The following is a 25,603-nucleotide window of genomic DNA, read 5'->3' on the forward strand; positions in this document are numbered from 1 at the left end:
CCGGAGGATAAATGGGACGGCCTCTTGACTGAAGAGCGCACTTCTTACATTTAAATATGCCTTTGATTTTAGTGTCAAAAGTCAGAAGGCCATTTCTCATCTCAGGTTCCAGGATAGAAGCAGTACAAGTATATTATTTAACTTAGAATTGTTAAAGTTGACAAGGCGAGGCAGTAATATTTATTTCGAGGTGTATTCAACAGGTATATATGCACATTCATATATATATATATATATATATACATATATATATATATATATATATATATATATATATATATATATATATATATATATATACAGATAGATATTTGCTGTAGATACCAAAAGGTCATTTTTCATATTTTAAACACAAAACATAAAATATAAGATTGAGCTTGAGTTAGTGAAATCATTATGAATCATTAAAAACAATAAAAATAAATGAGAACATTTATAGGGACAGAATCCTCACTCAGGACAGCATATCACATAGATAGATAGATAGATAGATAGATAGATAGATAGATAGATAGATAGATAGATAGATAGATAGATAGATAGACAGACAGACAGACAGACAGACAGACAGACAGACAGACAGACAGACAGACAGATAGATAGATAGATAGATAGATGGATGGATGGATGGATGGATGGACGGACGGACGGACGGACGGACAGACAGACAGACAGAGAGGTAGGTAGGTAGGTAGGTAGGTAGATAGATAGATAGACAGACAGACAGACAGGTAGGTAGGTAGGTAGGTAGGTAGGTAGGTAGATAGATAGATAGATGACAGACAGACAGACAGACAGACAGGTAGGTAGTTAGGTCGGTAGGTAGGTAGTTAGGTAGGTAGGTAGGTAGACAGACAGACAGACAGACAGACAGACAGATAGACAGACAGACAGACAGACAGATAGATAGATAGATAGATAGATAGATAGATAGATAGATAGATAGATAGATAGATAGATAGACACTTCACCTTTGCGCCTGCCATAAAAAAATGACGGCGTCTGATGGAGATTTATTGCAAAGCCCTTTTTTTGCAGAAATAATGACACATACACTGCAACAGCCCATATGGCTACGTATTGTACAGATGAAATATTGCTCAAGCCGTACAGCCTACGATCTGTTGCACAACCCTGACACCCTTTCCACCTCACTCACTCTCACGGCAGCTGCTCTTGCTGTCATATTTCAATTGTTTTGATATCTTATTGTTATTATACGTGAAATGTAGATGTTTTTTCACCGTGATTACATATTGTTTTGTGACTGTTTTAATATTGCAGGGATTCTTTTGTCTGAGATGTTGCGCCTGTCTCCTGCCCGATGGCTACGGATGCAAATGAACTGAGGAGGTCAAATAAATGAAAGACAAATAATCAGTAAACGTAGTCACATACTCATCAAGACATCGAACACAGGACATTCAACGCAATAAGATGAGATATTAATGTTACTAGGAACATGCGCTACATCCGACACCATTGTGCGGGCTTATGAGACGCTAACTGAATATGAAAAGCAAGTGCACTATGAATCCACCCGTCACAATCATTTAACACAAATATATGGCAAGGTAACAAGAAGCAGCAGGTGACAGGCTGAGAACATGAGGTGTGATTGAATTGTAGTGCTGATGAGTATTAATGAAACATCTCTTCAACTTGGCTGGGACGGAGCTGCAAAGCGAGGCTGGAAGTTGTTTGTCGAGGTTGGATAATTTAATCAGTTCCTGCTGCAGTCGTTTGGAACGTAAACTGAATACAACATGAGTATTGTGCCTTATAGGGAATATAATCAGGCTTCATTCAGGGTCCAAATACACTGCGCTGCATTAAAAATAATGGCAGAGGCGAAATAGAAGTGATTTAAAAATGTCTCCATTCTGACATCAGTAGGCTCTAAATGAAATGTGCGACGGAGGTGTGGATTTCTGGGTTGTGCCTACCACATGACGGTGGAATCCTACTGCTTCTCCACAGCCTGTGTTGCTCCTTTGTCTTTGCGTTCGGTGACAATGACTCCTTTATCAAGCTCAGACGGAGAGGAGCTGCGTTGGGCCCTCGCTCAAACGTCCCACAGACTGAATAGTACAGGATTCAGGGTGTGTAAAACCCCAAACACCTGCTCACTGAAGGATTTATGACACGGAACAGAGGAAGCAGAATTGGAAGGGGAAAAAATGTCAGTGTCATGGGCAAGATGGTACCACCGGCTGGGAAAAGGAGCCTTGGAGTTCAGCTGGCCTTTGTCGCCTGAGCGTCACAGAGTGAGCAGGCTGGGCTGGTGAGTCCAGCTGCATCCAAACACATGACAAAGACAAGATTGTGCAGCCCGACACGAACCAGTATATTTATGCATGTACAAGTCAAACAGCACTGTGAATACAAAGTGTACCATCACAAAAAAAAAAACACACCACCAGATCGCGAGATTAGGATGGCGACGGCAAGTTCACAAACAAGCAGCGTTGCTGTTTGTAGGGTTTAAGCACGGAATTATTTTTTTTTTCCCGTTGTTGCAACTTGTCGAAATATGTTAGAGGACTGTAATAACGAACATCAGAGCGCTGCAGATGAAATTGTCGAGCGGCTCTGAGCGACATTTGGCGTGACAGGTTTGACACTGCCTACAAGCCTCTGCAGATGCCAGCGAGTAAACAAGCCCACAAGCTCTGACAAGTCTGACTGCTTACTTTGCAGATCATGTAGCATTCAGGTGTTCTCAGGAGGTGTTTCATATCCCAGAGAAAAATCATTCTAGGTTCTGTTGCACCTAAGAATTCAGAGTATTTGTGAAAAAAACAAACAAACAAAAAACGATGTCAGGTACTGACACGAATCATTTCAACTTGATGTAGTCTGCATGAGAAGAGATGAAGAAGTGCTGGATCTGCGAGATTGTTGTCTGGTATATAAAGCTAAAAAAAAAAAAAAAGTCTGCTCCAACAAGTCTGGCTACAGGTGCATGTTGCAACTTTGTCTTCTTCCACTGTGTTAATTACAGCTGATTAATCTTGCCTGTGGTGCAGTTTAAAATCTCCAAGGTGCTTCAAAGACATTAGAGATGCAGTTGAGATTTTAAAACCGATCAAAATAAACTAAAGGAGGAGCCCAAAACTAGGATGTGTACTCTTATGACTAAATCTCATCATTCTGATGACTGGTCATCATCACAGGTTATGGGCCCATGATTTGTAAACTTTTGACAAATTAAAAAAATGTTATCTATCGATTCATGATTTTTCTCTATGCCAAGTTTAAGTATGGTGCCAGCCATGCACTTTTGTTTAAAGAATCGCCGCTAGATGGCAGCAGTGTGAATATCATTGCATTTTCGGGATTTGCATTCTCACTGCTGACCAACAGATGGCGACTTGTATTTTCAAAAGAAAAAAAAAGTCTGATTATATGAAAATCCATCAGAAAATGACATCACTTGATTTATTACCTTTTCATGGAAGGATTTTTTTTGTCTCTGTAACTAGTTTAGTCTTATTTAAAGCAGCACGGCATTCATTATGTAAATTACACTCCCACATCGAGGACAATTGACAATAAATCAGGGTTTGCTTTAGGCCAGATTGTGATTGATCTGTTGCTAAAATTGCAAACTGAGGGCAAACCAGGGGAACTCAAGGCCAGAATGAATGGCTGACGCTCCAGCCTGTGGCAGCAGGGTACCGCAGTCGCATTAAAACTTCATATATCCACATACTGGTCGTTTTATCAATGTTACAAACATCAAATCATCTTAGTTTTCACCTCACACACACACACACACACACCAGGACAGAACAACATCAAATTGTGAAAATTGATTTTAATGATACAGCATGTTCCAAAATCGAGCGGTGGAACACCAGACTGAAAAATAGTTTATACCTCAACAGTTCAGCGAACAGCTGCCAAAGAGAAATCCAGGAGAAGGGCGAGGACGCTCCACATCTAGGCTACATCACACAGTGAAATACTTCACTACCACGCAAACTAACAAACACAGCACATCAGTTAGAAAAATAAAGCTTATCTTTGGAGATGGGACAAGTTCAAGAACCAATTAATGCCCCCCTTCTTTCATGTTCTCCTTGTTTTTCCTCACTTCTTCCAGCTTCTTGTCCTAAAGAAACAAAAAAATTAAAATTAATACTGCTTTTAGGCCCCGCCCCCCTCCAACATTCAAGACGAAGCCCGCGTCCATCTTACCTTCTCCTTGAATTTCTCATTGAGCGCAGCCATTCGTGCGCTGCGGTTCTCTTTGCTCGCCTCAATTTTTTGAGTCATTTTCTCTTGTGTCACCTTTTTGAAGTTGCAATCTTCCTCCAGAGCTTTCTGGATGACTTCCTTCTCGTGCTCTCGTTTCTCGGCCAGTTGTTTCAGCACCACGGCCTCCTTACTCTGACCAATGAACGACCAAAATGAAAAAAGACAAGAAAAAAAAAAAAGACCTTCAGCAGCAAGAATTTCTCAGGTTTTTTTTTTTTTTCCTTTTTAAACTCTGGAAGCAACTGATCCTGAAGATACCTTGCGTCTCTCCTCTGCAGCTTCCAATTTCCTCTTAATCTCATCCATCGATGTTTCCCGTTTCTTGAGGGGGGACAGAGGAAAATCCCCTTTGGCATCGGGGGTTGGGGGGCTTAGGATGACCTCGAATGCCTGACCCGACGCCCGCTTGTTCAGCTCCTTCACTTGGATTTCTGTAAAAATGAGACATCTGTAAGCGCTTCGCTAATGGAACAAACTGAGATGGTGCATCCATGTCCTGCTGTGGGTAATGACAGGGTTAACCTGCACCCCCACCCCTCCCTCCTCCTGCAGTCTTTCAGGGTCACTGCTTTGTCCGAGAGGTCAAAAGGAAATAATGATCCCAATAAGTGTGGGGCACCCTGGCGATTTTCTATTGTGGACGACAGGAAAACAACATGTGACAGGACCACCGGGGCCTGCTGTGAATATCATTGGTGCCACACGATGCACCCACAAAATCAAATCACTCACTACAATAGATTAATTAATCTTGCGGCATGATTTCAAGAGTTCCTAACCACAGTAACTTCATTTTCTACAACTGCTCAAATGAGAGCCTTTCATGGTGCGACAGTTTGATGATTCTGCTTGTTGAAGTGGAGGAAAATCGGAATCCTTCTTAACTGAATTCCAGGTATGGTTGCCTCCAGAAATACTGGTTATTAGCATAGACAGGAGTTTAAACCCACCTCCAACGGTTTCCATCTCAGCTGAGTTGAGTTCTGTAATAGAGGAATGAAAATAGAAGTTAGAATCATGCGAGATATAATTTTATAGCAAGAGGACCAGCTGTCAGCGGCAGCAGGAGTAGTAAATGTGACAGTTAGCGATCGTGTTTGGCTAGAACATTGATCAAGCATGCAGACATGCAGGGAACAAAAACAGTTCTTCTACTGGAGTTCTCTACAGAATCACAACCCCGCGCTTATCGCTCATTTCTATAAATACGCCTGAGAAAAGTTTGATTGCTGCCAAACACAAGCAGAGGAAACCGCTCTACTCAAACACCAACAACTGCTCAGCGGCCCTTACAACATGACAAAAATCTGTTACCAGTCACAACATGTCACGCCATTACCACTTTATCGATGCTTCAACTATTTCTAAATGATAGCAGGAGATGGACAAAAGTACAGATAAAGTTTCTAACATTTAAAACGTGCACAATTGCATGCAAGTAAAAAAAACAACAACACATACAGTATATATGGAGAGAGAAAAGTCCCCGTATGCACACTTGAAATACATAAGTTAGTGTAAACTCTTAAGTGGGATTTAAGGACATTATTATTGATGTAATTTCGACTGAAAACATCCTTCAAATGGGGTTCATTATAAGACGTGCCTGACTTTTTCTAAAGGTTACAGTCAAATCGTAAAATTCACTAGAAAATCTGTTTACACATGAAAAATAAATGTCGAACTTAAATGTGGTTCGACGGAAAATAAAGAAACAAAGTAAACCAATAACAACCAAAATAGACTTTTCAAGGAAAAAAAAAACTGACTGTAACGTTATGTAACAAAGATGTGCTTCGATTCGACGTAAACACGTATCAAAGTACATCAATGTAAACCAAATTGTACTTTTCTCATTCGACGTAAACTGATAAGGGACGTTTTTGATGCAAATATCTATTGCTTTCCCTACATTTTCTGGCTAAATTTAGTTTGCCACTTCTTCAGACCTGGGAATTGCTGTTTTCATGTTAACAACTTTTCCAGGTTTCCATTACCGTAATAACCCGATATATGTGACGGGAAAAATATGATCAAGATTCTGAAACCAACTGTAATGAATACAAAGAGTTTTCATATTGAAATCACGTGTCGCATCGTCCACTAACGACCTTTGTGCGGCGGTTAGGACCATGAAACTCCGTTAAGTTGACTTCGGTGATGTTGAAACAAACTTTGAAAGCTGCTAAACGCGCGAATTCACCTTTAACTCCATTAACAAAAAGAATGAAAGCCTGTTAGCGCATTTGCATAAAACCATTGTTCTCACCGTCGAGTGGACAGCACGGCAGCAGGGTTCCTTGTTCTCTCTGTCCGGACCGCCAACCTCAGTATCTTCGCGCAAAAAATCTACCCAGCTTTACGTCACAGCCATTATTTACACTGATTGGACCAAATCCACCAATCACAGGTGCGCTTGTTGATCTTAGCGCCAGGAAGGAAACTGGCAGAGATGTTTTTTTGTGTTTTTTTTAAACTTTATTTCAAGTCGTTCAAAATACAAACAGTTAAGGCACATTTTGACAAATGAACTTAGGAGATGTTGAAGCAGCTTCAAGGAATAAAAGAAAAGAAATACTGATAAAAAGGAGAACAGAAAGAAAACATGACTGTGAGGGTCTCATTCTAGAAGAGAAAAAAAAGGTCCATTAAAGAAAATAGAAAAGAGGCTCTGGGCATTACTGTTAGTCATGTAACACAAGGATTTTTTTTTTTTTTTTTGGAGAAGATTCTTCCATCCGTTGATGTGGGGCCTCGCCTTGAGGTATTTGCATCCATGAATAAAAGATTTCGCAAGTGCAATTAAATTGTTCACCAAAAAGTCCAAGTTCTTCTCCTTTAAATGAACTCCCACTTTAATAGACACGTAATTTGTTTGGTTAAAAACAGCTCTGTAGGGATAACCAAAACCATTCCTAAACACGCTCACGTTCAAAGAGAATAGTCAGGAGGGAAACAGGCACAGACGTAAGCTGACATGTACTCACCCAGCAGCCGTGATGTGAAAACGGCTGACGTCGAAAAAAGAGATGTCGGGGGACTTGCTGTTAAATAAAGGTTTAATTGATGAAAGAAATATGAATGAAAAATGACAAAATATTAGGAGCAGCTGCCACAGCACCAATAAACTACAGCCAAAAATGAGCTCATCTCTCAGACATTTTCGATAATAACTGAACACCAGGACCTTCCAGAAGGAGGGTTGCTCATAGGGCTGTTCTTTTATACGCGGTGTGAAACCTCCTGATGGTTTTAATGCTGTTCATCTGTCTAAAACAAATCAGGCCGAGGTTCGTTAGCATCCTAATGTCTTACCATTGCTAGGATAAATTGCTCAAGGTTGACCTCCCTGTTGTTGTCTTGATAATGCACCAACGGACTGAAATGTCTTTGCAGTGTCAAATAAGGTTGCTTTATGGAAAGAAAATGCCTTGTTCAACATGTGACACGCCCCCCACATACACGCACGCACACGCACACCCTCACGACCCCCAACAGATGTAGATTTAGATTGACTGCAGCAGTTGGAAACCCGTGGAAGTTATTTTCAAAAATGCGGCTGGTGTCAACCTAATCTAAACTAACCATACTATAAGATTTCCACACCGACACTGCAAGGTCCTGTGCTTGGAGCTGGGGATCCACATATAGGCTCGATATTGGCAGATATCCATCCATCCATCTATCGTCATCTTCTGCTTACTCCTACACATTAAGGGTCGTGGGGGGGCTGGAGCCTATCCCAGCGTCAACGGGCGAGAGGCGGGGTTCACCCTGGACAGGTCGGCCAGTCCATCGCAGGGCCAACATAGAGAGACGAACAGCCATTCACACTCACACTCACACCTACAGTCAATTTAGAGTATCAATCAGCCTCGTCCCCTCTTGATGTCTTTGGACTGTGGGAGGAAGCTGGAGTACCAGAGAGAACCCACACAGGAACAGGGAGAACATGGAGACTCACACAGAAAGATCCTGTGCTGGAGCCGGGACTCAAACCCAGAACCTTCTTGCTGTGAGGCCACAGTGCTGACCACTGCACCACCGTGCAGCCCTTGGCAGATATCCATCATCTTTAAAGTAGATCTTCTTTTCTCATCATCAAAAAATTAATAAATGTATGAGTTATGGGCTTTTTTTCAAGTGTTTTCCAAATTCTGACTGTTTACATATGTTTTTCAGTATGTAGCTACATAATGTAATAACAATAGAAACTTTTTATGTACAGAGATGAAAAAAAACTCAGTTTGTATCAGCTAAACCCTCTAATATCATACATCCCTGGTTGCAGCAGTTGTTCAGAAAGGAGCAGAAACACAGGAACGAGAAACCCACGGGGATGGTGGAGTAAACTGGTCTTTGAACATAAATATTACTGAATCAAATAGTATCTCTCCTGCTCTGTGTGTCGCTCTCCGTGGTGCTGATTCAGCCCATCAAGATCTCTGAAATGAAAACCGTTCGTTTGTTTATTTGTGTGTTTCTGAACTAAAAAAAAAAAAAGAAAGAAAACTGCATTTTTAAAAAATGAATTCTCTGGTCAGTATGCTTAGTGTTCTTCCTCCCCAGATCCAGACAAGATAACTTTGTCTCCTCTGTGCTGCGTTAGAAAGCTGAGACCCACAGACACCAGCTGACCGCTAGTTAGCTTAGCACAATAAATGGCAGCGGTTGGGTAGGTTAGCATACCTGTGTCTAACCATCTTTGCTTCCAAAAATTCTTTAGTCCTCCTCTGGGTATTCTGGTTCTAGTAGATAATGTCCCAGGTCTTGGCTTTTCTGTTCTCATCCTCTCTTTCGCATTTGGCTATGATCGACCATAGAAGCTCTTCTAGTCATCAACAAACACCAAAAGTTTTAAAATACTGCATAAATCACTGCACCCAGTTAGAAAAGCAGTTTTGGCCGTATATATGGTTGTTGTTTCATTAAAAATGTTACACACAACCCTAGTTATATTAATGTAGACAGACATAATTTTGGAGAAAAGTTTGTGTCTTTGTGGCACAATGGTGCAGAGGTCAGCACTGTCGCCTCACAGCAAGAAGGTTCTGGGTTCAAGTCCCGGCTCCATCACAGGATCTTTCTGTGTGGAGTCTCCATGTTCTCCCTGTTCCTGTGTGGGTTCTCTCTGGTACTCCAGCTTCCTCCCACAGTCCAAAGACATCAAGAGGGGACGAGGCTGATTGATACTCTAAATTGACCGTAGGTGTGACTGTGAGTGTGAATGGTTGTCTGTCTCTATGTGTTGGTCCTGTGATGGACTGGTGACCTGTCCAGGGTGAACCCCGCCTCTCACCCGTAGCCACTGGGATAGGCTCCAGCCCCCCCCCCCCGACCCCTTTGTAGGATAAGAGGAAGAAAATGGATGGATGGATGAATGATCAAGTGACTACAACTTAACCATGAAAATACATCTCCTGTGTATATCAACATAGAAACACTTGCTGTAACTTAGTTCCCCAGTGACCCTTAACAGGAGAAGCGGTAAACAATGGATGGATGGATGGGTTAATGATGGGATTTGTTTTGAAAAGCTGCAGCAGAATCATGTCTTTTCTGTTTGAATATATGTGGGTTCCAGCTTGATAAACGGTCAAGAACAAATGATTTTAGACACAGATAGGAGCTTTATAACTTCACATGACATTGGGGCAAAAACATAAAAGAACGAGTGTGTCGAGCAAAACTAATAGGGTCTTCGCCTGAAGTACCTTCTGGCTCAGGCCCTAATCATTATTATTTTATGGGGAATAACTAAGGAGAGACGGGGGGGACGCCTGTAGATTAAGTATAGCAATAACACTCCTGCCTGGTAGGTGGCGACAGTGCCCATAAACGCTGGTTGCTCGCCGCCATTTAAAAGAAGAACAGAATATTTATCTGTCGAGGTCTAAAAAGAAACACACACGACGAGAACCACCAGCCTGTTAATATCTGGATTTGTATGTCACCATGGGAGCTTGTCTTGCGTTGTGCTCTTTAGCAAGCTGCGTAAGTAGGCTAACATTATTTCATGTTTCCTGTATAACAATGGTTTTGACCAAACATTCGCGTTAGGTTGACTTAAAGCTCGCTAAGATAGAAAGGTAGAGATGAGCGTGTAAGTAAATACTGCTTGTGTCTTGACATACGAGTCCGTTAAAAGGTTAAAATCCTCTGTCTGCCGTAAGCCGGACGTGATATATTTATGGGAAGTTAGCATTCTAAGCTCGGAGATGTCACCACAGTCAGGCCGCTGAGGCACCAGGCTCGTCATTCTGCTGGCGTCTCTGAAGGCGGTGTCTTATTTCTCTTTGACCCTGGAGTCATTTATGATTCACTTTTTCCTGCTAACCCTAAGAGATTAACCCAGCTCAAGAGGGACTGTGAATATAGCCTATAATGAATTTGGTGTTCCCATTAGAAATGTGTATGAAGCTTACATTTCACGTTTAATGTCCCCATCCCTAATGCATCACCAGCGTAGTACCTCTTCATTTGAGCAAAGCTTATTTATGTATTGAGCTAAAGAATTACAGTCGTGCATTTGGCTTATTTTTATTACTATTATTAGTATTACTATTAGTAGTAGTAGTAGTAGTAGTAGTAATTTTATTTTGAAATTCATGTCCATGCATTTATGCTGTTGTATTTCTGGGCTCCGTCCCCGCAGGCCTCCTGTCTGTGCGGCTCAGCACCATGTCTTCTGTGTGGCTGCTGTCCCTCCTCTAATAACTCCACCATCACACGACTGGTGTTCTCCTTCTTTCTGCTACTGGGAACCCTGGTATCTGTCATCATGATCCTTCCTGGAATGGAGGCACAGCTCCGCAAAGTGAGAGCACTGCGTTGTACATGACATTTGCTTAGCAAACTGAAGCATATGTTTATTGTACAGATAGTGTGATACATCAAGGACTGTTGCACTAGTAAATAATTGTTGAAAAAGAGATGTCTCTTTTGACTGTGTATATACATGGTAATATGGCTAACTTGCACTGAAATATGTAGCAAGATGACTTGTTGCGTTGTAAGATTGTTGTGGATTATTTCGAGTAAATACTATCTCGATCATCTTATTTAGGAGTTAATTTTATGTATTTCCTATATCTTTTGTAGATTCCAGGATTCTGCCAGGGAGGAACATCAATACCTGGTCTAGAGAACCAGGTCAACTGTGATGTCATCGTGGGCTACAAGTCGGTGTACCGTATGTGCTTTGCCATGACCTGCTTCTTCTTTTTGTTCTCTGCCATCATGATTGGCGTCCGTAGCAGCAAAGACCCACGTGCAGCTATTCAGAACGGGTATTTATATGCTTTATTTGTCTTTTTAGAGTTGCATGATCCACTTTTGTCTTTTTCCTGAGGGCGGGGTTGACCTTTTTGTTCTTCAGGTTCTGGTTCTTCAAATTTCTGATCCTCATTGGCATTACAGTGGGAGCCTTTTTCATCCCGGATGGAACATTTCACACTGGTACAAATATAATCAGTTAAATTACAATTTTGTCTTTCCTTTATGAGCAGTTTACTTCTACATATCTGATGTGTCGATGTCTCTTTCCAGTGTGGTTTTACTTTGGAGCCGTGGGATCCTTCATCTTCATTCTAATCCAACTAATTCTCCTCATCGACTTTGCTCACTCCTGGAACAAGGTGTGGGTAGGAAATGCTGAAAATAATGACAACAAATGCTGGTTTGCAGGTACAGATGTTTAGCTAATAATTTTTCATATAAATGACCTTGTTATTTTCAGCCCTGCTCTGTGGTTGAGGCCATTAATGTGCATTTATTCTCATGTCTTTCCCAGGCTTGCTGACCTTCACGATCCTCCACTACGCCCTGGCCATCACTGCTGTTGTGCTGTTTTACGTGTACTACACACTCCCAAATGATTGCACGGAGCACAAGGTCTTCATCAGCCTCAACCTCATCTTCTGTCTCATCATCTCCATTGTCTCCATCCTACCCAAGATACAGGTACGGCTTACTGGCCCAGCTTCTCTCATGGTCATGCTAATGCAGATTAATCCGAACAAGCGTCTCCTTGCCTTTTTGACACCTCAGCCTTTGTTAGATATGAGGAATGACTGAAACTTCTACCTAAAGTTTAGCTGTTGGAAAGCAGGGTCAGCCGTCAGTCAACATTCTGCTGGTTTTTCTCAGTTTGAGAAGACAAATTCTGCTGTTGGCTTGTTTTCAGTTAAATGACTACATGAACTCACAGATTCCAAATCCACATTTCTGCCATGAGATTTTTTTTTTTCATAAGCATTTAGAAAGCAACTGATTAGAAGAAACAACCTTTTTTTGATGTTTATTAGCCTATGCATGTGCGTAGCTTAGCTCCTCCGAGGAAAAGGGATTACTGCTTCATCATCAGAAGTTGCTGTCATTGTCAGTAAAATGTTTTATGAAGGAATAAATCATGATCTTCACCCCTCCGTGCCTGAGCAGGAGCGTCTAGCTTTCCTTTGCAATACAACATTCAAGCAATAGTTGCTTCCATTGACTTTATTTAGGGTAGAAGTTGTGATTGTACAGTCGACTGAATCAGAGCATTCAGCAACGTATTGGTGATTATTTTCATGGTGTGGTTTTACAGCATGGAGCTCAGTGTCACTGCATGTGAAAATCTGCACTCGTCATGTTTGTTTCAGGAAGCCCAGCCTCACTCTGGCCTGCTCCAGGCGTCGCTCATCTCCCTCTACACCATGTATGTCACTTGGTCTGCCATGACCAACAATCCAAGTGAGTTTCCTGTTGCCTCTTTTAACGATTGTGTTGTTCTCCTTTGGAATTAATGTCAACGTCACCTTTTCTATGAATTTGCTGTTTTATCTGCCGCAGCATTTTGATCACACCGGTGAGTCTTTCAGTGGAAACCCTGTAGGAACACAGAGTTGCTTTCTGCTAGTAGTTTGTTCCACCATCCTTGTCTGGTAATCTGCCTTTAACGCAAAAGACACTTGGTCAGTGTGTGTAAGCTAGCAGCTAGAATACACCGTGGGCACGAGCGCAGGAAAATCACCCGTTGTTGCACGCCGCCTCTGTTCTAATCAACAGAAGCTGCTACACAGCAACTGCAGCAGGAAAGCTTTCTATTTTTGTGCAGCTGATCGTTTTTCGATACATAGATTTATTTGAAGATTGAAATACATAAAACGATTTTTCATGTGAAGGTCATATCAATCACCATATGCGTCTCAATCTCAAATTCCTATGCAAGAGGCAACAGCAAAATGTTTTGGGTTGAATTTCTTTCCATTACACATGAAAATAAACAAAGTGACTATGCGTCCATACCTGTTAGTGAGTGATCAACATTGAACGATGCAGTCTTATAGAAGTGGAGATCTACTGGTATCAAGGCTATTCTGCTAGTGTACATGCTCGCTGTATTTTACCTGTTCAAGTGAATATTTGAATTGTATTGAAAAAGCATCATAGAATTGGATTTAGTTTTCCTTTGAAAAATGTAAATGAACCTTTAAAAAGTCTGTTTATTTTTCTCCCTCTCCGGTTCAACGGATGGATGTTAGTGTCAGTATGTTGATATGATGAGCAGTTGCTCATGTACGTATTCAAAAGTCTCAAAGAAACTTTATTTTGCATTTGGAGTCGTGCTTCTGCAATAGAAACAATTCTCGGCAGGTAGGTATTAATCATGTAAATCTGTAATATCCATAGCCTTTTATACGCTATTAAATTTGTGTGTGTCTGTGTGTGTGTCTGGATGTCTTAGATCGGAAGTGTAACCCCAGCCTGTTGAGTCTGGTGTCCAACATCAACACGACGGAACCTTCTGGCGACGGCCCCCCAGGACAGCTGCAGTGGTGGGACGCTCAGAGCATCGTGGGTTTGGTCATCTTCCTCTTCTGCACTCTTTATGCCAGGTAGGTTTTAGCTTTGCTACACTTTTTTTTTTTTTTTTTTTTGGTTCTAGTTTTGTAATCTTTTCAATTGTTGTCCCTTCCCGCTAGTATCCGTTCATCCAGTAACACCCAGGTGAACAAGCTGATGCAGACAGAGGAGGGCGAAGGGTCCAGCGGGGAGGGCGTGGTGGGCGAGGATGGCATACGCAGGGCCGTGGACAACGAGGAAGAGAAAGTCTCTTACAGCTACTCATTTTTCCACTTTCATCTCTGTCTGGCCTCCCTGTACATCATGATGACCCTCACAAACTGGTACCAGTACGTATGTTTCTGTCTGAGCTTAAGTTGTCACCAAACTATGCAATACCCCCCCCCCCCTTTTTTTTTTAAAATTAATTCATGTCCAAAATGAACAGCTGTTACTATCAGGTACAACCACCAGAGGGCGCACACCTCCTGAATATCACTTCCCAAAATCATCTCCGCTAAATCCTCATCTGTTGTGGTGCTTGTCAGGAGCATTGTGACAAATATCGACATGACAACGAAGCTGTCGGAGGGGAAAAGGCTGCATTTTGCGGTATATGGGGGGGGGGGTGCATCAGAGTATAAAACAATGAGATGTAATAAAAGAATGCATTCCAGTCTAGTGCTGATATCTGGTCCCTGGTACTCAGGGGAAAAAAACAACATTTTCTTGTACATAGAAAAAAACTGCACCAAATTATGTGTGTGTCTCACACTTGAGTCTTGTACTGATTTGGAATCCCCAGGTCACATGACCTGGAAGCTACTGAAAAAGTGTTGTTGTTTTTTTTGTTTGTTTTTCACTCCAATATTCATATCAATATAATAAAGACTGTTACCTCCCTGTCCTCCTCGCAGACCAGACACCACCACCCAAGCCATGCAGAGCAGCATGCCGGCCGTGTGGGTGAAGATGACCTCCAGCTGGCTGGGCCTGGGTCTCTACCTGTGGACCCTGGTTGCCCCCCTCCTCTTCCCTGACAGAGATTTCAGCTGAGCATCTTTTTACCTATGTTTGATTTTATGTTTGTGTCTCCATGCCTCGCGTAAAGCGTACCATAAACGAAGTGTGAAGGGTATTATCAAAGGAAATCCATGACAATCCTTATTTACTTTGTCAAATCTGTAAACTGCCTTTACTGTTATTGTACATCTGTTGTTTTACTCTTCAGAGTGATGATGATTAAGTCCGTAGGTTTCTCACTTAGGCAGGTTTAAGTTGTTCTATTTGCCGATGACTCACCGACCTTCTGCCTGATTACGGTGCGTCTGCATGAGCTGTGCTGGTTTTTGCTGAATTTTAGGACTGTCGCAGAGACTCAGAAAACAAGGCACTTTCTCAATACCTCAGATATTTCAGATTACCAGTTGAAGACCAGTAAGATCAGACTTCTCGGATTGGCCAGGTCTGGAATCCCCCTGATTAGCCGTACTATTTTAGTCCTGGGGTCTACGAAAGGGGGGAAACCCTTCAGAGGAACCCCAGGAAGAGGTGAGTGTGAGCGTTAGATAAGACTCGTGGGGCCCACCCTCCACATGCTAGCAGGGCTTTCCTTTAACTGCTCCAACTGTATGCAAAACCTGTGTCGTTGAAACGCCGACGAGACCGCCAGTCTGTCTAATCTCAGCTTTTCCTCGTCTGCTCCAACCTACCCTCATGTATCTGAGGAATCTTCAGACGGAGATGATGAGATCTTTAACACTACCTGCGCTCTCACACTTGCCATTATTTCCAGACATTGTACGGTATTAAGAGTGGTATTAAGAAAAAAAAATTCTTAAATGTCAAGATGTAGAAAACTATAACAAAGCATTTCAGAAATGCTGTGACTCGTCTCGGCGTACAGTATGTTTATGGTTGTAATGGTACAGTAATTTTATGCATTATATAGCACTTACCTCAATCTCTGTATGAATGGAATACAATGAAATAAGTATATTGTGTACTTATGGGGGGGAAAGGGTTTTGATACAATCCTGCAAATATCATCCTTGTATATCTCAAGTGTCAATTATTGTAAAATTCATGTCAATGAATCGGATGTCTGTTTCTGTGGTAATCTAAAATAATTTTTTTTAACAAACGTTTTAAATGTACATTTTAACATTTAGAATTGAAACAAAGGATTATCGAGACAGAATTAGCAGTGTTGTAACATTTCAAGGTTATCAAGTGCCTTCTTGTTGTCCAAGGTTTCAATGCGAATGAGTCACTTGCTTATTTTCCTTGTCTTACACGCGCTGTAAGACACACGGGACATTAATGTATACATATTGATTTTAATAAAGCTCTTTTTCTCACTCTGTTTAGATGTATGTTTTATGCCCAGTAGATGGACTGAATAAGACTATTTTTGACAGGCGCATTGTGAAGCGGAAGCCAAATATTTGATACAATTTTAGTCCTTTTTTTGTTGTTGTTTGTTTATGTACAGTTGATTTAAGGAGTCATGTGACTACCCTGGACGCTATTAATCTCTAGTGTGCCACCAGAGTGATAGCTCATCCTTTTAGTGTCCGTTCATCTAATCAGATTTGGGTGGTGAGGTACCAGAGTTGAGGAGGGGCTAGCAAACTCGTCACAGCACGTCCTGTACTCTCAGGGAGGTGCTGGCTGTGACCGAGGCAAACATTCTTGACACTTTCCTGTGGTGTGAGTGCTTTTCAACTGATTATTGTAGAATCCAGCCTCCCCACCCCACCCACCCCCACGCCATGTGTACTCACTGGAGTCCTCTGCACTCTCTGTAATGACTCTTTCCTGGCAGTTGGTGACACTGTCTTGTCATCTTTTGCTCTGCTAGTTATCCTCCAGTGACAGAAGTTTAGTTGAATAACCGGATTTCACTTGTTACCCGGCTGTAAATGAAGTCAATCCCTGGATTGGACGTGTCCCTCGTTCTGCCACAGAAACACAGACCTGTACTTGCTTGCAGCTCCTCTGTGTTATTTCCTTCTGGCCTGGCTGGCAGACGGGGGTCTGTTGGTTTTGGCAGCCACGGTCCCCCCAATCCACTTGGCACTGTCTGGAGCTGCACAGGACGCACACTACCTCCTGCATATGGACATCCACCCACCCGCAACACCTCCCCTCGCTGGGCCCTGCCAGGTCTGCTGATCACAGTTCAGTGATGATGAGGATGAATTCTCAATCCTTCTGTAGCAAGAGAGGAGGGCAAATATTTCCTTAAACTTATACTTTAAAGCGCTTTAAACCCAAACACAAAGTGAGGGATCTACACAGTGAAAATGTAAAAAACTTAAATGAAACGAATACAGCTAGAGACATTATTTACACGTCTCATTGAAGTTTGATCAGTTTTGATATAAAATGCCATTTAAATATTAATGTGAAATTTCATCATGTATTGTGTGTCTAAAATCGAATCACTTTGTCCTCCAGTGCGTGTGAATATTTTACCCATATATGAAGACAGTCGTCTACGGTCAATGGCTGTCATTGGCAAGGTGTTAAGAATAAACGGTATTGCTTTATTGTCCAAGTAAGGAGCACTTGTAGGTCAAACTGAAGGAATAAATTATATCTTGTGGCCTCAAAATAGCAAAATTGAGGGAGCAAGTTCAACCTTGTGGCTTTGACATTTTTTTGTTTTGTTTTTGTTTCTTTGCATACACACAAAATAAAATCTTTCTACGACGACTCCGGGGCTCCGTAGTTTGAGAACTATTTCCATCGTTGTTATAGTTTTGAAGCGCAGTCACACTGTCGTGCTCAGTACAAGCAATGCCAAGACAAAGTATATCTCTGTTTCAGGCTGTAGAATATAGAAAGAGATTCTTGTCTGTTTTTTCTTTCGTTTTTTTATTGACCTGACCTGAGTTGAACTGACACATGGCTTCATGGGTTCGACGCATTGCATCCAATTTTGTGTAAACACAATCATCATCATCATCGAATACTCAGACACTGTTGTAATCTCACCACCGGCTGTGATGTCACTCCTCTAAAAAGGAAAACACACGGCAGCATTTCTTCCAAATCTCTGTTCTGTCTTTATGGTTCATATTTAATTGCTGAGATAATCTGACTCTTTAAGGAACCTCTCTCACGTCTTTAAGTTTTACGAGACTAAAGAACGCTTTGCGGTATCAGTTACACGTGGAATTTAACAGCCTCTGAATGCTGCCGACAAATTAGCAAAGCCTCATAAATCACGTTTTTTTTAAATTCCCTTGTTATCATCCGAAGAACAATTGTGAACTCTCAAAGATTTAAGACACTCATCCTCTTTACCCATTGGTTCCATTCTCATAAATCCCGCCTTCATTTCCTCTGTTATCATCAGAGGCAATTTGTCGCTGTAATAAGAGATCAGAGGCTATAATGTGCTGATTATGAACCACTTAGTACAGCTCTGCAGACATGCTTGGCTAGACCTCCTGGGATTGCTAATTGCGGATTGACTGAACGGTTAGGTCCATCACTGACCTTATCCCTCTCCTTTCCCCACATTAGTGGGAAAATGTCAACATATAAGCGTATTCTGAAGTTAGAAGGTCGCGACGGTGTTGTCGTGATGTTTCAGCGCTTTTTATTATTGCGACAAATGATCCTCTCCTGCTTCTGATTTGGAAAGGCGCTGTTTTGTGCACCCCTCTCCACCTGTTTGACAAAATGACTGGAAATGCCTGTCTGAGGTGTAATTGGGTTTTAAGAGTAGGATCCAGGCCCATTAAATTATATGCTGCATGCAGGGGAGCTAATTGAGTTTGGGCCCTGCTGGTATACTGCATGTGCACGGGAAACATTTAGCAAACATTAAGGCCCAATTAGGCTTTTCAGGATGAGAGACTTGTTACTGGATAATGGGGACGTGATGATGCTGATGCCTGTCAGTGGACATTGTTAACCTAATGAACTTCTCATTTTCTTACACTTTTTTTTCCTTTTCTTTTATCGCGTAAACCCTCACTGCAGAGTAAGCTGGAAATCCAAAAGTGTGTGTGTGTGTGTGTGTGTGTGTGTGTGTGTGTGTGTGTGTGTGTGTCGGGTTCTCTTGTGCGCATGCTCCCCCCCAGCTCTGAGGAGCAGCTGATGCTGTTATATAACAGTGAGTGCAGCCGGCGTCTGCTGTGAGCCAAATGCCAGGCCGGCCTGGTTACATAAGCCTGTCAGAGTCATATTGTAGCAGTGAGGAGCGCTCGCTCACACCACAGCGTGTCCCTGCTCCGTCTCTCACTTCCTCCCACTGTCTTTATTCACTCTCCTCTTTACCTACAACTTTCTCTACCTATACCCCTCCCCCTCCCCCCCACCTTTCCTTCCCCTTCCTCTTCGCCGTTGTGCTGTTGTCAACACTGGAGGACAAAGGCTTAGCTGGTGGGCCTCCGCTTAGATGGAGGTTGGAATATGGCGCTCTTGGCCTTATTTATATTGTTTCTGGATTCCTATTCAGTCCTGGTGGACATTTGAGCTGAATGAAAATGTCCCATCTATGGTCAATGACTGTTGTTGGCAAGGTGTTAACAATAAACAGTATTGCTTTATCGTCTGTTAAAGTATGGAGCCCTCGAGTGGTCAAATTGAAGGAATATAACTTGTTGCCTCAAAATAGATTATTATGTCGATTAAGTTATTTGCTCCAATGTCTCTGAGTACACGAGTACACATGAAATTGTCTGTCTTGACTCCTTGTTTGTTTCTGAGTAGTTATAAAATATAATTTTAACCAAATCAAAGGCAGTTCTCCACCTTGATCCTCAACTCCCCCCTCAACTCCCCCCCCCCCCCCCCCCCGGGAGGCCTACCTCACACTCTGGCTGATCGGATGGATGCTGTTCACTTACATCCAGAGTGTGTGTTTTACATCAAGCACTTCTCTAGCAGACACTGTGAGACTTGTCGTTCAGTTTTTGGAAATCTTATAATCCCCCAAGGCTATCATGTTCCTTTATTTAGGCTTTGGGTTCCTTTTGTGCACCATGGCGGTTCTGTGTCACGTCACTCATGACCATGATTCCCAAGAAGAAGAGATCCTGCGTGTCATTGAGACCAGTCTTGCTAAATAAGGGATGAATAAACTCTGAGGTAGGTGTAAAGATGCTTGGACTAAATTTATTAGCTCATAACGAACAAAGCTAAGTGTAAAGATGAGGTAAGCAGCTCCTTTCACCACCACCTGGGATCAGGGATCTAGGATGATGTCCGCTGGCCTTCACAGCAACATTACATCTCCAGGATACCCAGGCTGCCTCTGCGTGGCCGTCGCTCTATCTGACCATCACCATCCCACCTCTGATGGTCGCTCAGGTACAGCTGGACCAGATTGGTTGAGTCATCAGGTCAGCATTAAAACTGAATGGTTAGAATAAAAGTAAACTTCTAGTCCAAAATGTGTTTTTCTTCTTGATGCACAGTTGAATGTTTGAGCTGTGTAGAATGATGGATGTGCAGAGTTTGATGTTACATTCAGTGGCGAAAGTGAAAGTTTCCTTTGTGCTCAGTGAATATGTAGTCTCAAGATATACTTCACCCAAAATGGTGTATTTTGCCTTTCAGTTACTCATAAATAGGAGTATGGCGCTTACAAATATTTTTACGTGTCTGCAGCACTTCTTCGCGACTCCAGAATGCAGACAGAGCCAGCCACGTATTTCTAGCTTGAAGCTAATGGCTCTCAATAGCCAACAACAACAACAATCAGCAACAAAACTACCATGATTATAATGTGGTAATCACAGCTGTTTTCTACACCAATGATGTGACACACGTCATAATAATGCCAAAAAGAATTGTGTATCATGAATACATGTGGAGAGTGTAGCTTCAGTTACATTAACTGACCCCCAGATAGCAAGGAATGCATGTGTGTCTCTGCATTTGGCCTTGAATGACAGTGGGCTGCTGGCTAAACCAGCATTGGTCCATCTTTAATGCTCCGTATCTGACGCAAGTCTTTATATTTGGGCCACATCTGGACCACAGTGTTCCAAAATAGCTCCAAACATGCCTGGCATCTGTGAGATGATTATAAATATCAGGATTGCTGAGGTATAGCAGAAAGAGTAAGTCAGTGTGTGTGTGTGTGTGTGTGTGTGCGTGTGTGTGTGTGCGCGCGCCCGTGTGTGTGTGTTTGTGTGAGTTTACCTGTTTTTTTTTTTGTTTGTTTGTTTTTTTTGCTCCCCCCTATTGGAGACCTTTTCTGGTATAAACACTAACCTTATCAGGATCTCTTGTCCTCATGGGGTCCAAAGACGGGTTCTAATGCTGCACACCATTTCTGAGTTCCTGGTGGAAGTTGGAATTGAGGTGTGTATTGAGGTTAGGGTCAGGGATTAATTGGTTAGGGTTAAGATAAGAATTAGGGCTGCGATTAGGTTTTCCAATAGGACTGGAGGTCAATGGAATGTCTTGATAAGAATAGCTGCACACTGTGTGTGTGTGTGTGTGTGTGTGTGTGTGTGTGTGTGTGTGTACTTGCTTTTTGTTGTCTTTTGGAGACCTTTTCTGATATAAACACTAACCTTATCAGGACCCCTAGTCCTCATGGGACCAAAGACCGGTCCTAATGCGGTAGAACTTAATTTATGAACACCTGGTCAAAGTTAGAGTGAAAGTGTAAATTGGCGTTAGCTTGAGGTTGAGGTTAGGCATCAATTGGTTAGGGTTAGGATTAAGATTAAGGTTTGGGTTAGGATATTCACATGAATGGAAGTCAGTGGAATGTCCTAATAAGGATAGCTACGCAAACCTGTGTGTGTGTGAGTGAGTGTAGCAGAATCATAAAGATATTTGTCAGATCAAATAAACCGCATGACTTTGCTAATTACAATTAACTGTATTAACCAGGAACTAGTCCTCTCACCAATGGCTGCAGCTCACACTTCATTAATATTCATGAGGCGGGCCGGATCGCGCCAGCCCACTGGCAGAGGCTGAGAGGGGGGCGGGGCCCATTGGACCTGCCGTGCGGGGTGGTTCGGAGCAGTGGAGGGTGCTTTGCGTAATGTTGTTTTGTTGTGACGATCAGCTGAACGTGTCACTGTCCGGTCTGACACAGCAGCGGGAAGCGCTGCGAAGCCCTGCGGCTCACACTCGCCTGAAGCCCGGCCACCGAGAGCGGCTCCATCCGGCGGCGCATCATAATCCAGGAAATGCGGACTCTTGGCTCATTCGCTACGGGATAAATGGCTGCAGCGGCCGCGCTGTAGCAAGCTGGTAAATATGAACCGTCATATCATCGCCGGGTTAGACCAGCGGCTGTCAGAGAGAGAGAGAGAGAGAGAGAGACAGAGAGAGAGAGAGAGAGGGGTGTTTCCGTGTGAGGAGTGATACGGTGTGAGGCTGAAGACATGGGCTCTCTGGTGTGTTCACAGCGTGAAGTTGAGTCGGTGTGTAAATGAAACGTGGTCCGAGAGGAGCGGATGGTCTGCACCGTACAACGGTAGCATCCATTTTCAGGTCTTCCTGGGACTGTCGCGGCTTTATTTGCTTCATCTGCTGCAGATACGAATGACAGCTCCATTCACCGCTAACGTCCTCATTAATGTAGCAGCTGGAGGGAGCAACAACCAGCAGGAATGTCACGATCAGGCCTGGGAACTTATTAGTAGCGGGCTACACCTACACTTGCCAGATTTTTAGAGGGTGACATCATGCTTTCTTACACAGCTGATCCAGTGTGGGAGGCTGGTTTTGGTTCTCTGTAGATTTTCATACTGGTTTCATTTTAAGGTAATGGACATTATTGTTGAAATCAATCCATGTGTGTGACGTGTGTGAGACAGTCTCATCAGAAGTTGTAGTATTGTATGTGCAGAGCAGTCCCACCATCTTTACGTTGGCCATCATTCACAATTTTTGGATATCGCCACTCGTACCCATACCTTGACTTCCTGAACGATATTTTTTCAGATACTGATTAAAATAAACTTATTATCAAATGAAAATTACATTATAATAAGTTACTTTTTTAACTTTGGATTCTAACTTGCTAGAACAAACAATTTCATTAGAATTAAAATTTGCTAAAATTTGATTTAAGTCTATTGGCTGTTTTAACTCGTTAAATTTTTCAGTGCATTGACATTATTTTCACTTAAAGGAGTTTTGCAGCATCAAAAGATTAACTATAACTTGGAGATTTAGTCCTCAGCAGTTGAAATGTGCTATTGAATGACACTGCATTTTTCTATCCTTGTGAAGCAATTAGATCGGTGCCATAAAAGTTTGGTACTCAGCTCTAAACCTCTTCCTTTCTAATGTTTCTAATGCTGGGTGATGTGGCGAAAACAAAAAAAAAGAATATCCCGATATTCTAGAAGCTCTACTTTCATTATATCACAATATCTGCTTGGGTATGAAATATCACGTGCACTTTTATGAGAATCGTGATTGAAACAATTGAAACTGACAAGCTTATTTTGCGAGAAATCTTGCTTGCTATTATAATTTCAGAAATAATAATAATAATAACTACTGTACTCGGTGGTGCAGTAAATGGCTGAGAGCCTCAAGAGACTTGCTGACTGCTAGTTAGCTTAGCACATTGAAGGGTAGTGAGTGGGCGGGTTAGCATACCTCCATCAAAAGCCACCAAATACCCTTTTCTTTTCTAAATGGTTTTTGCCTGCATTAAGATAACTTGTATCGTACGTAACATTCACTGTGAGACAGACATTCAGAACTGCAGCGTAGAACAGATTCAGATGTACTGCTGAAACTAATGAGTGGGTGCAGTGATGTGATGCAGCACCTTTGTTGACGACTAGAAGAGCGACTGCTGCTACTAATCATGGATTTTGTAAGAGAGGACGAGGAGGATTACTGCTGGACAAACCTACATCCTCAACCTGATCTATGAGAATCAGAACACACAGAGGACGACCTCTGGAACACAAGCAGGCGAGACCGAGGCATGCTAACCTACCCATCCACCAACATTCCTTGTGCTAAGCTAACTGGCAGGTCTCCTTAGGTTTCAGCTCCAAAATGCACACAGAGGAGACAGAATAAAGGTGTCTATCTCCTTGTCTGGCTCTGGAGAGGATGGTAAATAAATATTTTTTTCAAAAAGTTGTTCGGTTAACATTCCTTGCTGGAAACTCACAGAGCTCAGTTAGAGAGTTCATGAATATAAATGATCCTTGTCAGACTGGAAACAAGACAAATTATCAACAACATCTTTTATATTATTGACTTCTTTGCTCAGTCAGAGTCTCGCTGGTGACTGGGTTCTCATTTTTTGTAACCATCGTTACTACATTACAGCTCATTTACTGTATATAATTCACATCTCACATCAGGTGAACTTTTAAGTCATTGCATCTGTAGTGCCAGTGTGGCAGGAAGTGGGTTAAGGGTAGTTCTTGAACGGTGGAAGACCACAAGCTGCTGAGAAGTGCCTTTTATATAAGTGCAGGTTCATAGAAACAACTTGCTACCCAGTCCAAGGGAATTTTTTCATCGTAAAAAAGAACAATACTAGTGGCAATGCTGCAGTGTCCTTCCCCAGCTCCTTCTGCGCCTGAACTGGAAATTACTCTAAAGTGTCAGGCCACAGCGGTGAAGCGGGATGAGTGGAGAGAGGCCAATATGCAATTATTTCTTATTGAATCAGCACAAAGTGGCAGCCTTACAGGGCTCCACTCCGGTCTGGATCAAGACCACTTGTGGTGCTGGCTGAGGAAAGGCGCTAGCTCAGCAGGCACCCAAGGAGAGCGCTGCTCCATTTCCTTGCACATTTCGGAGAGTTTGACATCATGAAGCATTTGGATCGTTGAGAAAATCTAGGTTTGGGGGATTACTGCCATTTATGGTTCGATGGGGATGAAAGCTGCGAGTCAGACAGCCTTTGATATTTTTATTTCATTGGCAGAAACATTAGAAAGTAGCTTGTTAAGAATAATGACTACGTTTAAGCGCTGGAAACGAGCGTGCTATTAGCTGTATAGCTGTAGAACCTGTTTTCCTACCAGTCAACAGTTCAGCTAAGCCAATTTATTACAAAAAGCTCTGGTATTCAGTATTGTAGCTGTTGACTTGCGCAATGAGTTTGCTCAGGTACAATAAAAGTGAAATACAGTTCTTGTCAGCTCCAGCACTGATTACAGTAGACCTTAGCCAGTTATTGAGGCAGGTTGTGTATGTTTCTTTGCTTGTCTCTGGCAAGCAACACCCCAGATGGAAAAGGGTAGTTTACTGCCAATTAGCATAGCACCACTCAACACTTTATACTCTATATTCCAACTTTCACCTGGCAAACGTTCTCTGCTTTTCCATCTCTCGCACACTGAGTGCAGGTGGCGACGTGTTGATTTGAACACATGAAATGCCAACAGCACTGAGGGGGTCATGTGGAGTTCCTGAGACACACCTCCAGATAACAAGGTCTGATAACACTCTGAACTTCAGGGACTACTTGGCAGGGTTTGTGTTATCTAGAAAGAGGGACTGTTATAGGTGTCATTTCTGTTAAAGAAGTGAGCAAGGGTGT

At 42.4% G+C, this 25,603-nt stretch overlaps 3 protein-coding genes across 6 annotated transcripts in view; 2 read left to right on the top strand and 1 right to left on the bottom strand.

Moving 5' to 3' along the window:
• Positions 1-3,817: 3,817 nt before the first annotated feature.
• stmn1b (stathmin 1b) lies at positions 3,818-6,657 on the bottom strand. Its single transcript, XM_086217289.1, has 5 exons — positions 6,533-6,657; positions 5,214-5,246; positions 4,522-4,694; positions 4,204-4,395; positions 3,818-4,117 (listed from the first exon to the last, which is right to left on the bottom strand). The coding sequence occupies exons 2-5, from the start codon at positions 5,227-5,229 to the stop codon at positions 4,058-4,060; spliced, it is 441 nt and encodes a 146-aa protein (XP_086073415.1). The 5' UTR covers positions 5,230-5,246; positions 6,533-6,657; the 3' UTR covers positions 3,818-4,057.
• Positions 6,658-10,133: 3,476 nt separating this feature from the next.
• serinc2l (serine incorporator 2, like) lies at positions 10,134-16,448 on the top strand. Its single transcript, XM_086217290.1, has 10 exons — positions 10,134-10,257; positions 10,919-11,080; positions 11,365-11,552; positions 11,642-11,721; positions 11,812-11,949; positions 12,056-12,225; positions 12,906-12,996; positions 13,991-14,141; positions 14,229-14,438; positions 15,006-16,448. The coding sequence occupies exons 1-10, from the start codon at positions 10,219-10,221 to the stop codon at positions 15,142-15,144; spliced, it is 1,368 nt and encodes a 455-aa protein (XP_086073416.1). The 5' UTR covers positions 10,134-10,218; the 3' UTR covers positions 15,145-16,448.
• A 5,639-nt stretch (positions 16,449-22,087) lies between these two features.
• The window catches only part of hivep3b (HIVEP zinc finger 3b), a 46,035-nt gene continuing 42,519 nt past the window's right edge, over positions 22,088-25,603 (top strand). For all 4 annotated transcript variants that reach the window (XM_086218797.1, XM_086218795.1, XM_086218794.1 and 1 more), the window contains exon 1: positions 22,088-22,326. The gene's annotated coding sequence lies outside the window, so the exon portion shown is untranslated. The remainder of the gene's footprint in view (positions 22,327-25,603) is intronic.

Source organism: Aulostomus chinensis, chromosome 11 (assembly GCF_037954235.1).
Source record: "Aulostomus chinensis isolate RoL2024-O1b breed Wild chromosome 11, RoL_Achi_v1.0, whole genome shotgun sequence".
NCBI classification, from domain to species: Eukaryota; Metazoa; Chordata; class Actinopteri; order Syngnathiformes; family Aulostomidae; genus Aulostomus; species Aulostomus chinensis.

What these genes read in the sequence shown, in the direction of transcription:
- stmn1b (XM_086217289.1), bottom strand. An exon ending in CTGCAGAGGAGAGACGCAAG is followed by an intron (nt 4,396 to 4,521) that starts GTATCTTCAGGA and finishes TTCATTGGTCAG; the next exon opens with AGTAAGGAGGCCGTGGTGCT. An exon ending in ATGAGAAATTCAAGGAGAAG is followed by an intron (nt 4,118 to 4,203) that starts GTAAGATGGACG and finishes TTGTTTCTTTAG; the next exon opens with GACAAGAAGCTGGAAGAAGT.
- serinc2l (XM_086217290.1), top strand. Translation starts at nt 10,219, where the DNA reads ATGGGAGCTTGTCTTGCGTTGTGCTCTTTAGCAAGCTGC. An exon ending in CGTGCAGCTATTCAGAACGG is followed by an intron (nt 11,553 to 11,641) that starts GTATTTATATGC and finishes TTTGTTCTTCAG; the next exon opens with GTTCTGGTTCTTCAAATTTC. An exon ending in CAACAAATGCTGGTTTGCAG is followed by an intron (nt 11,950 to 12,055) that starts GTACAGATGTTT and finishes TGTCTTTCCCAG; the next exon opens with GCTTGCTGACCTTCACGATC.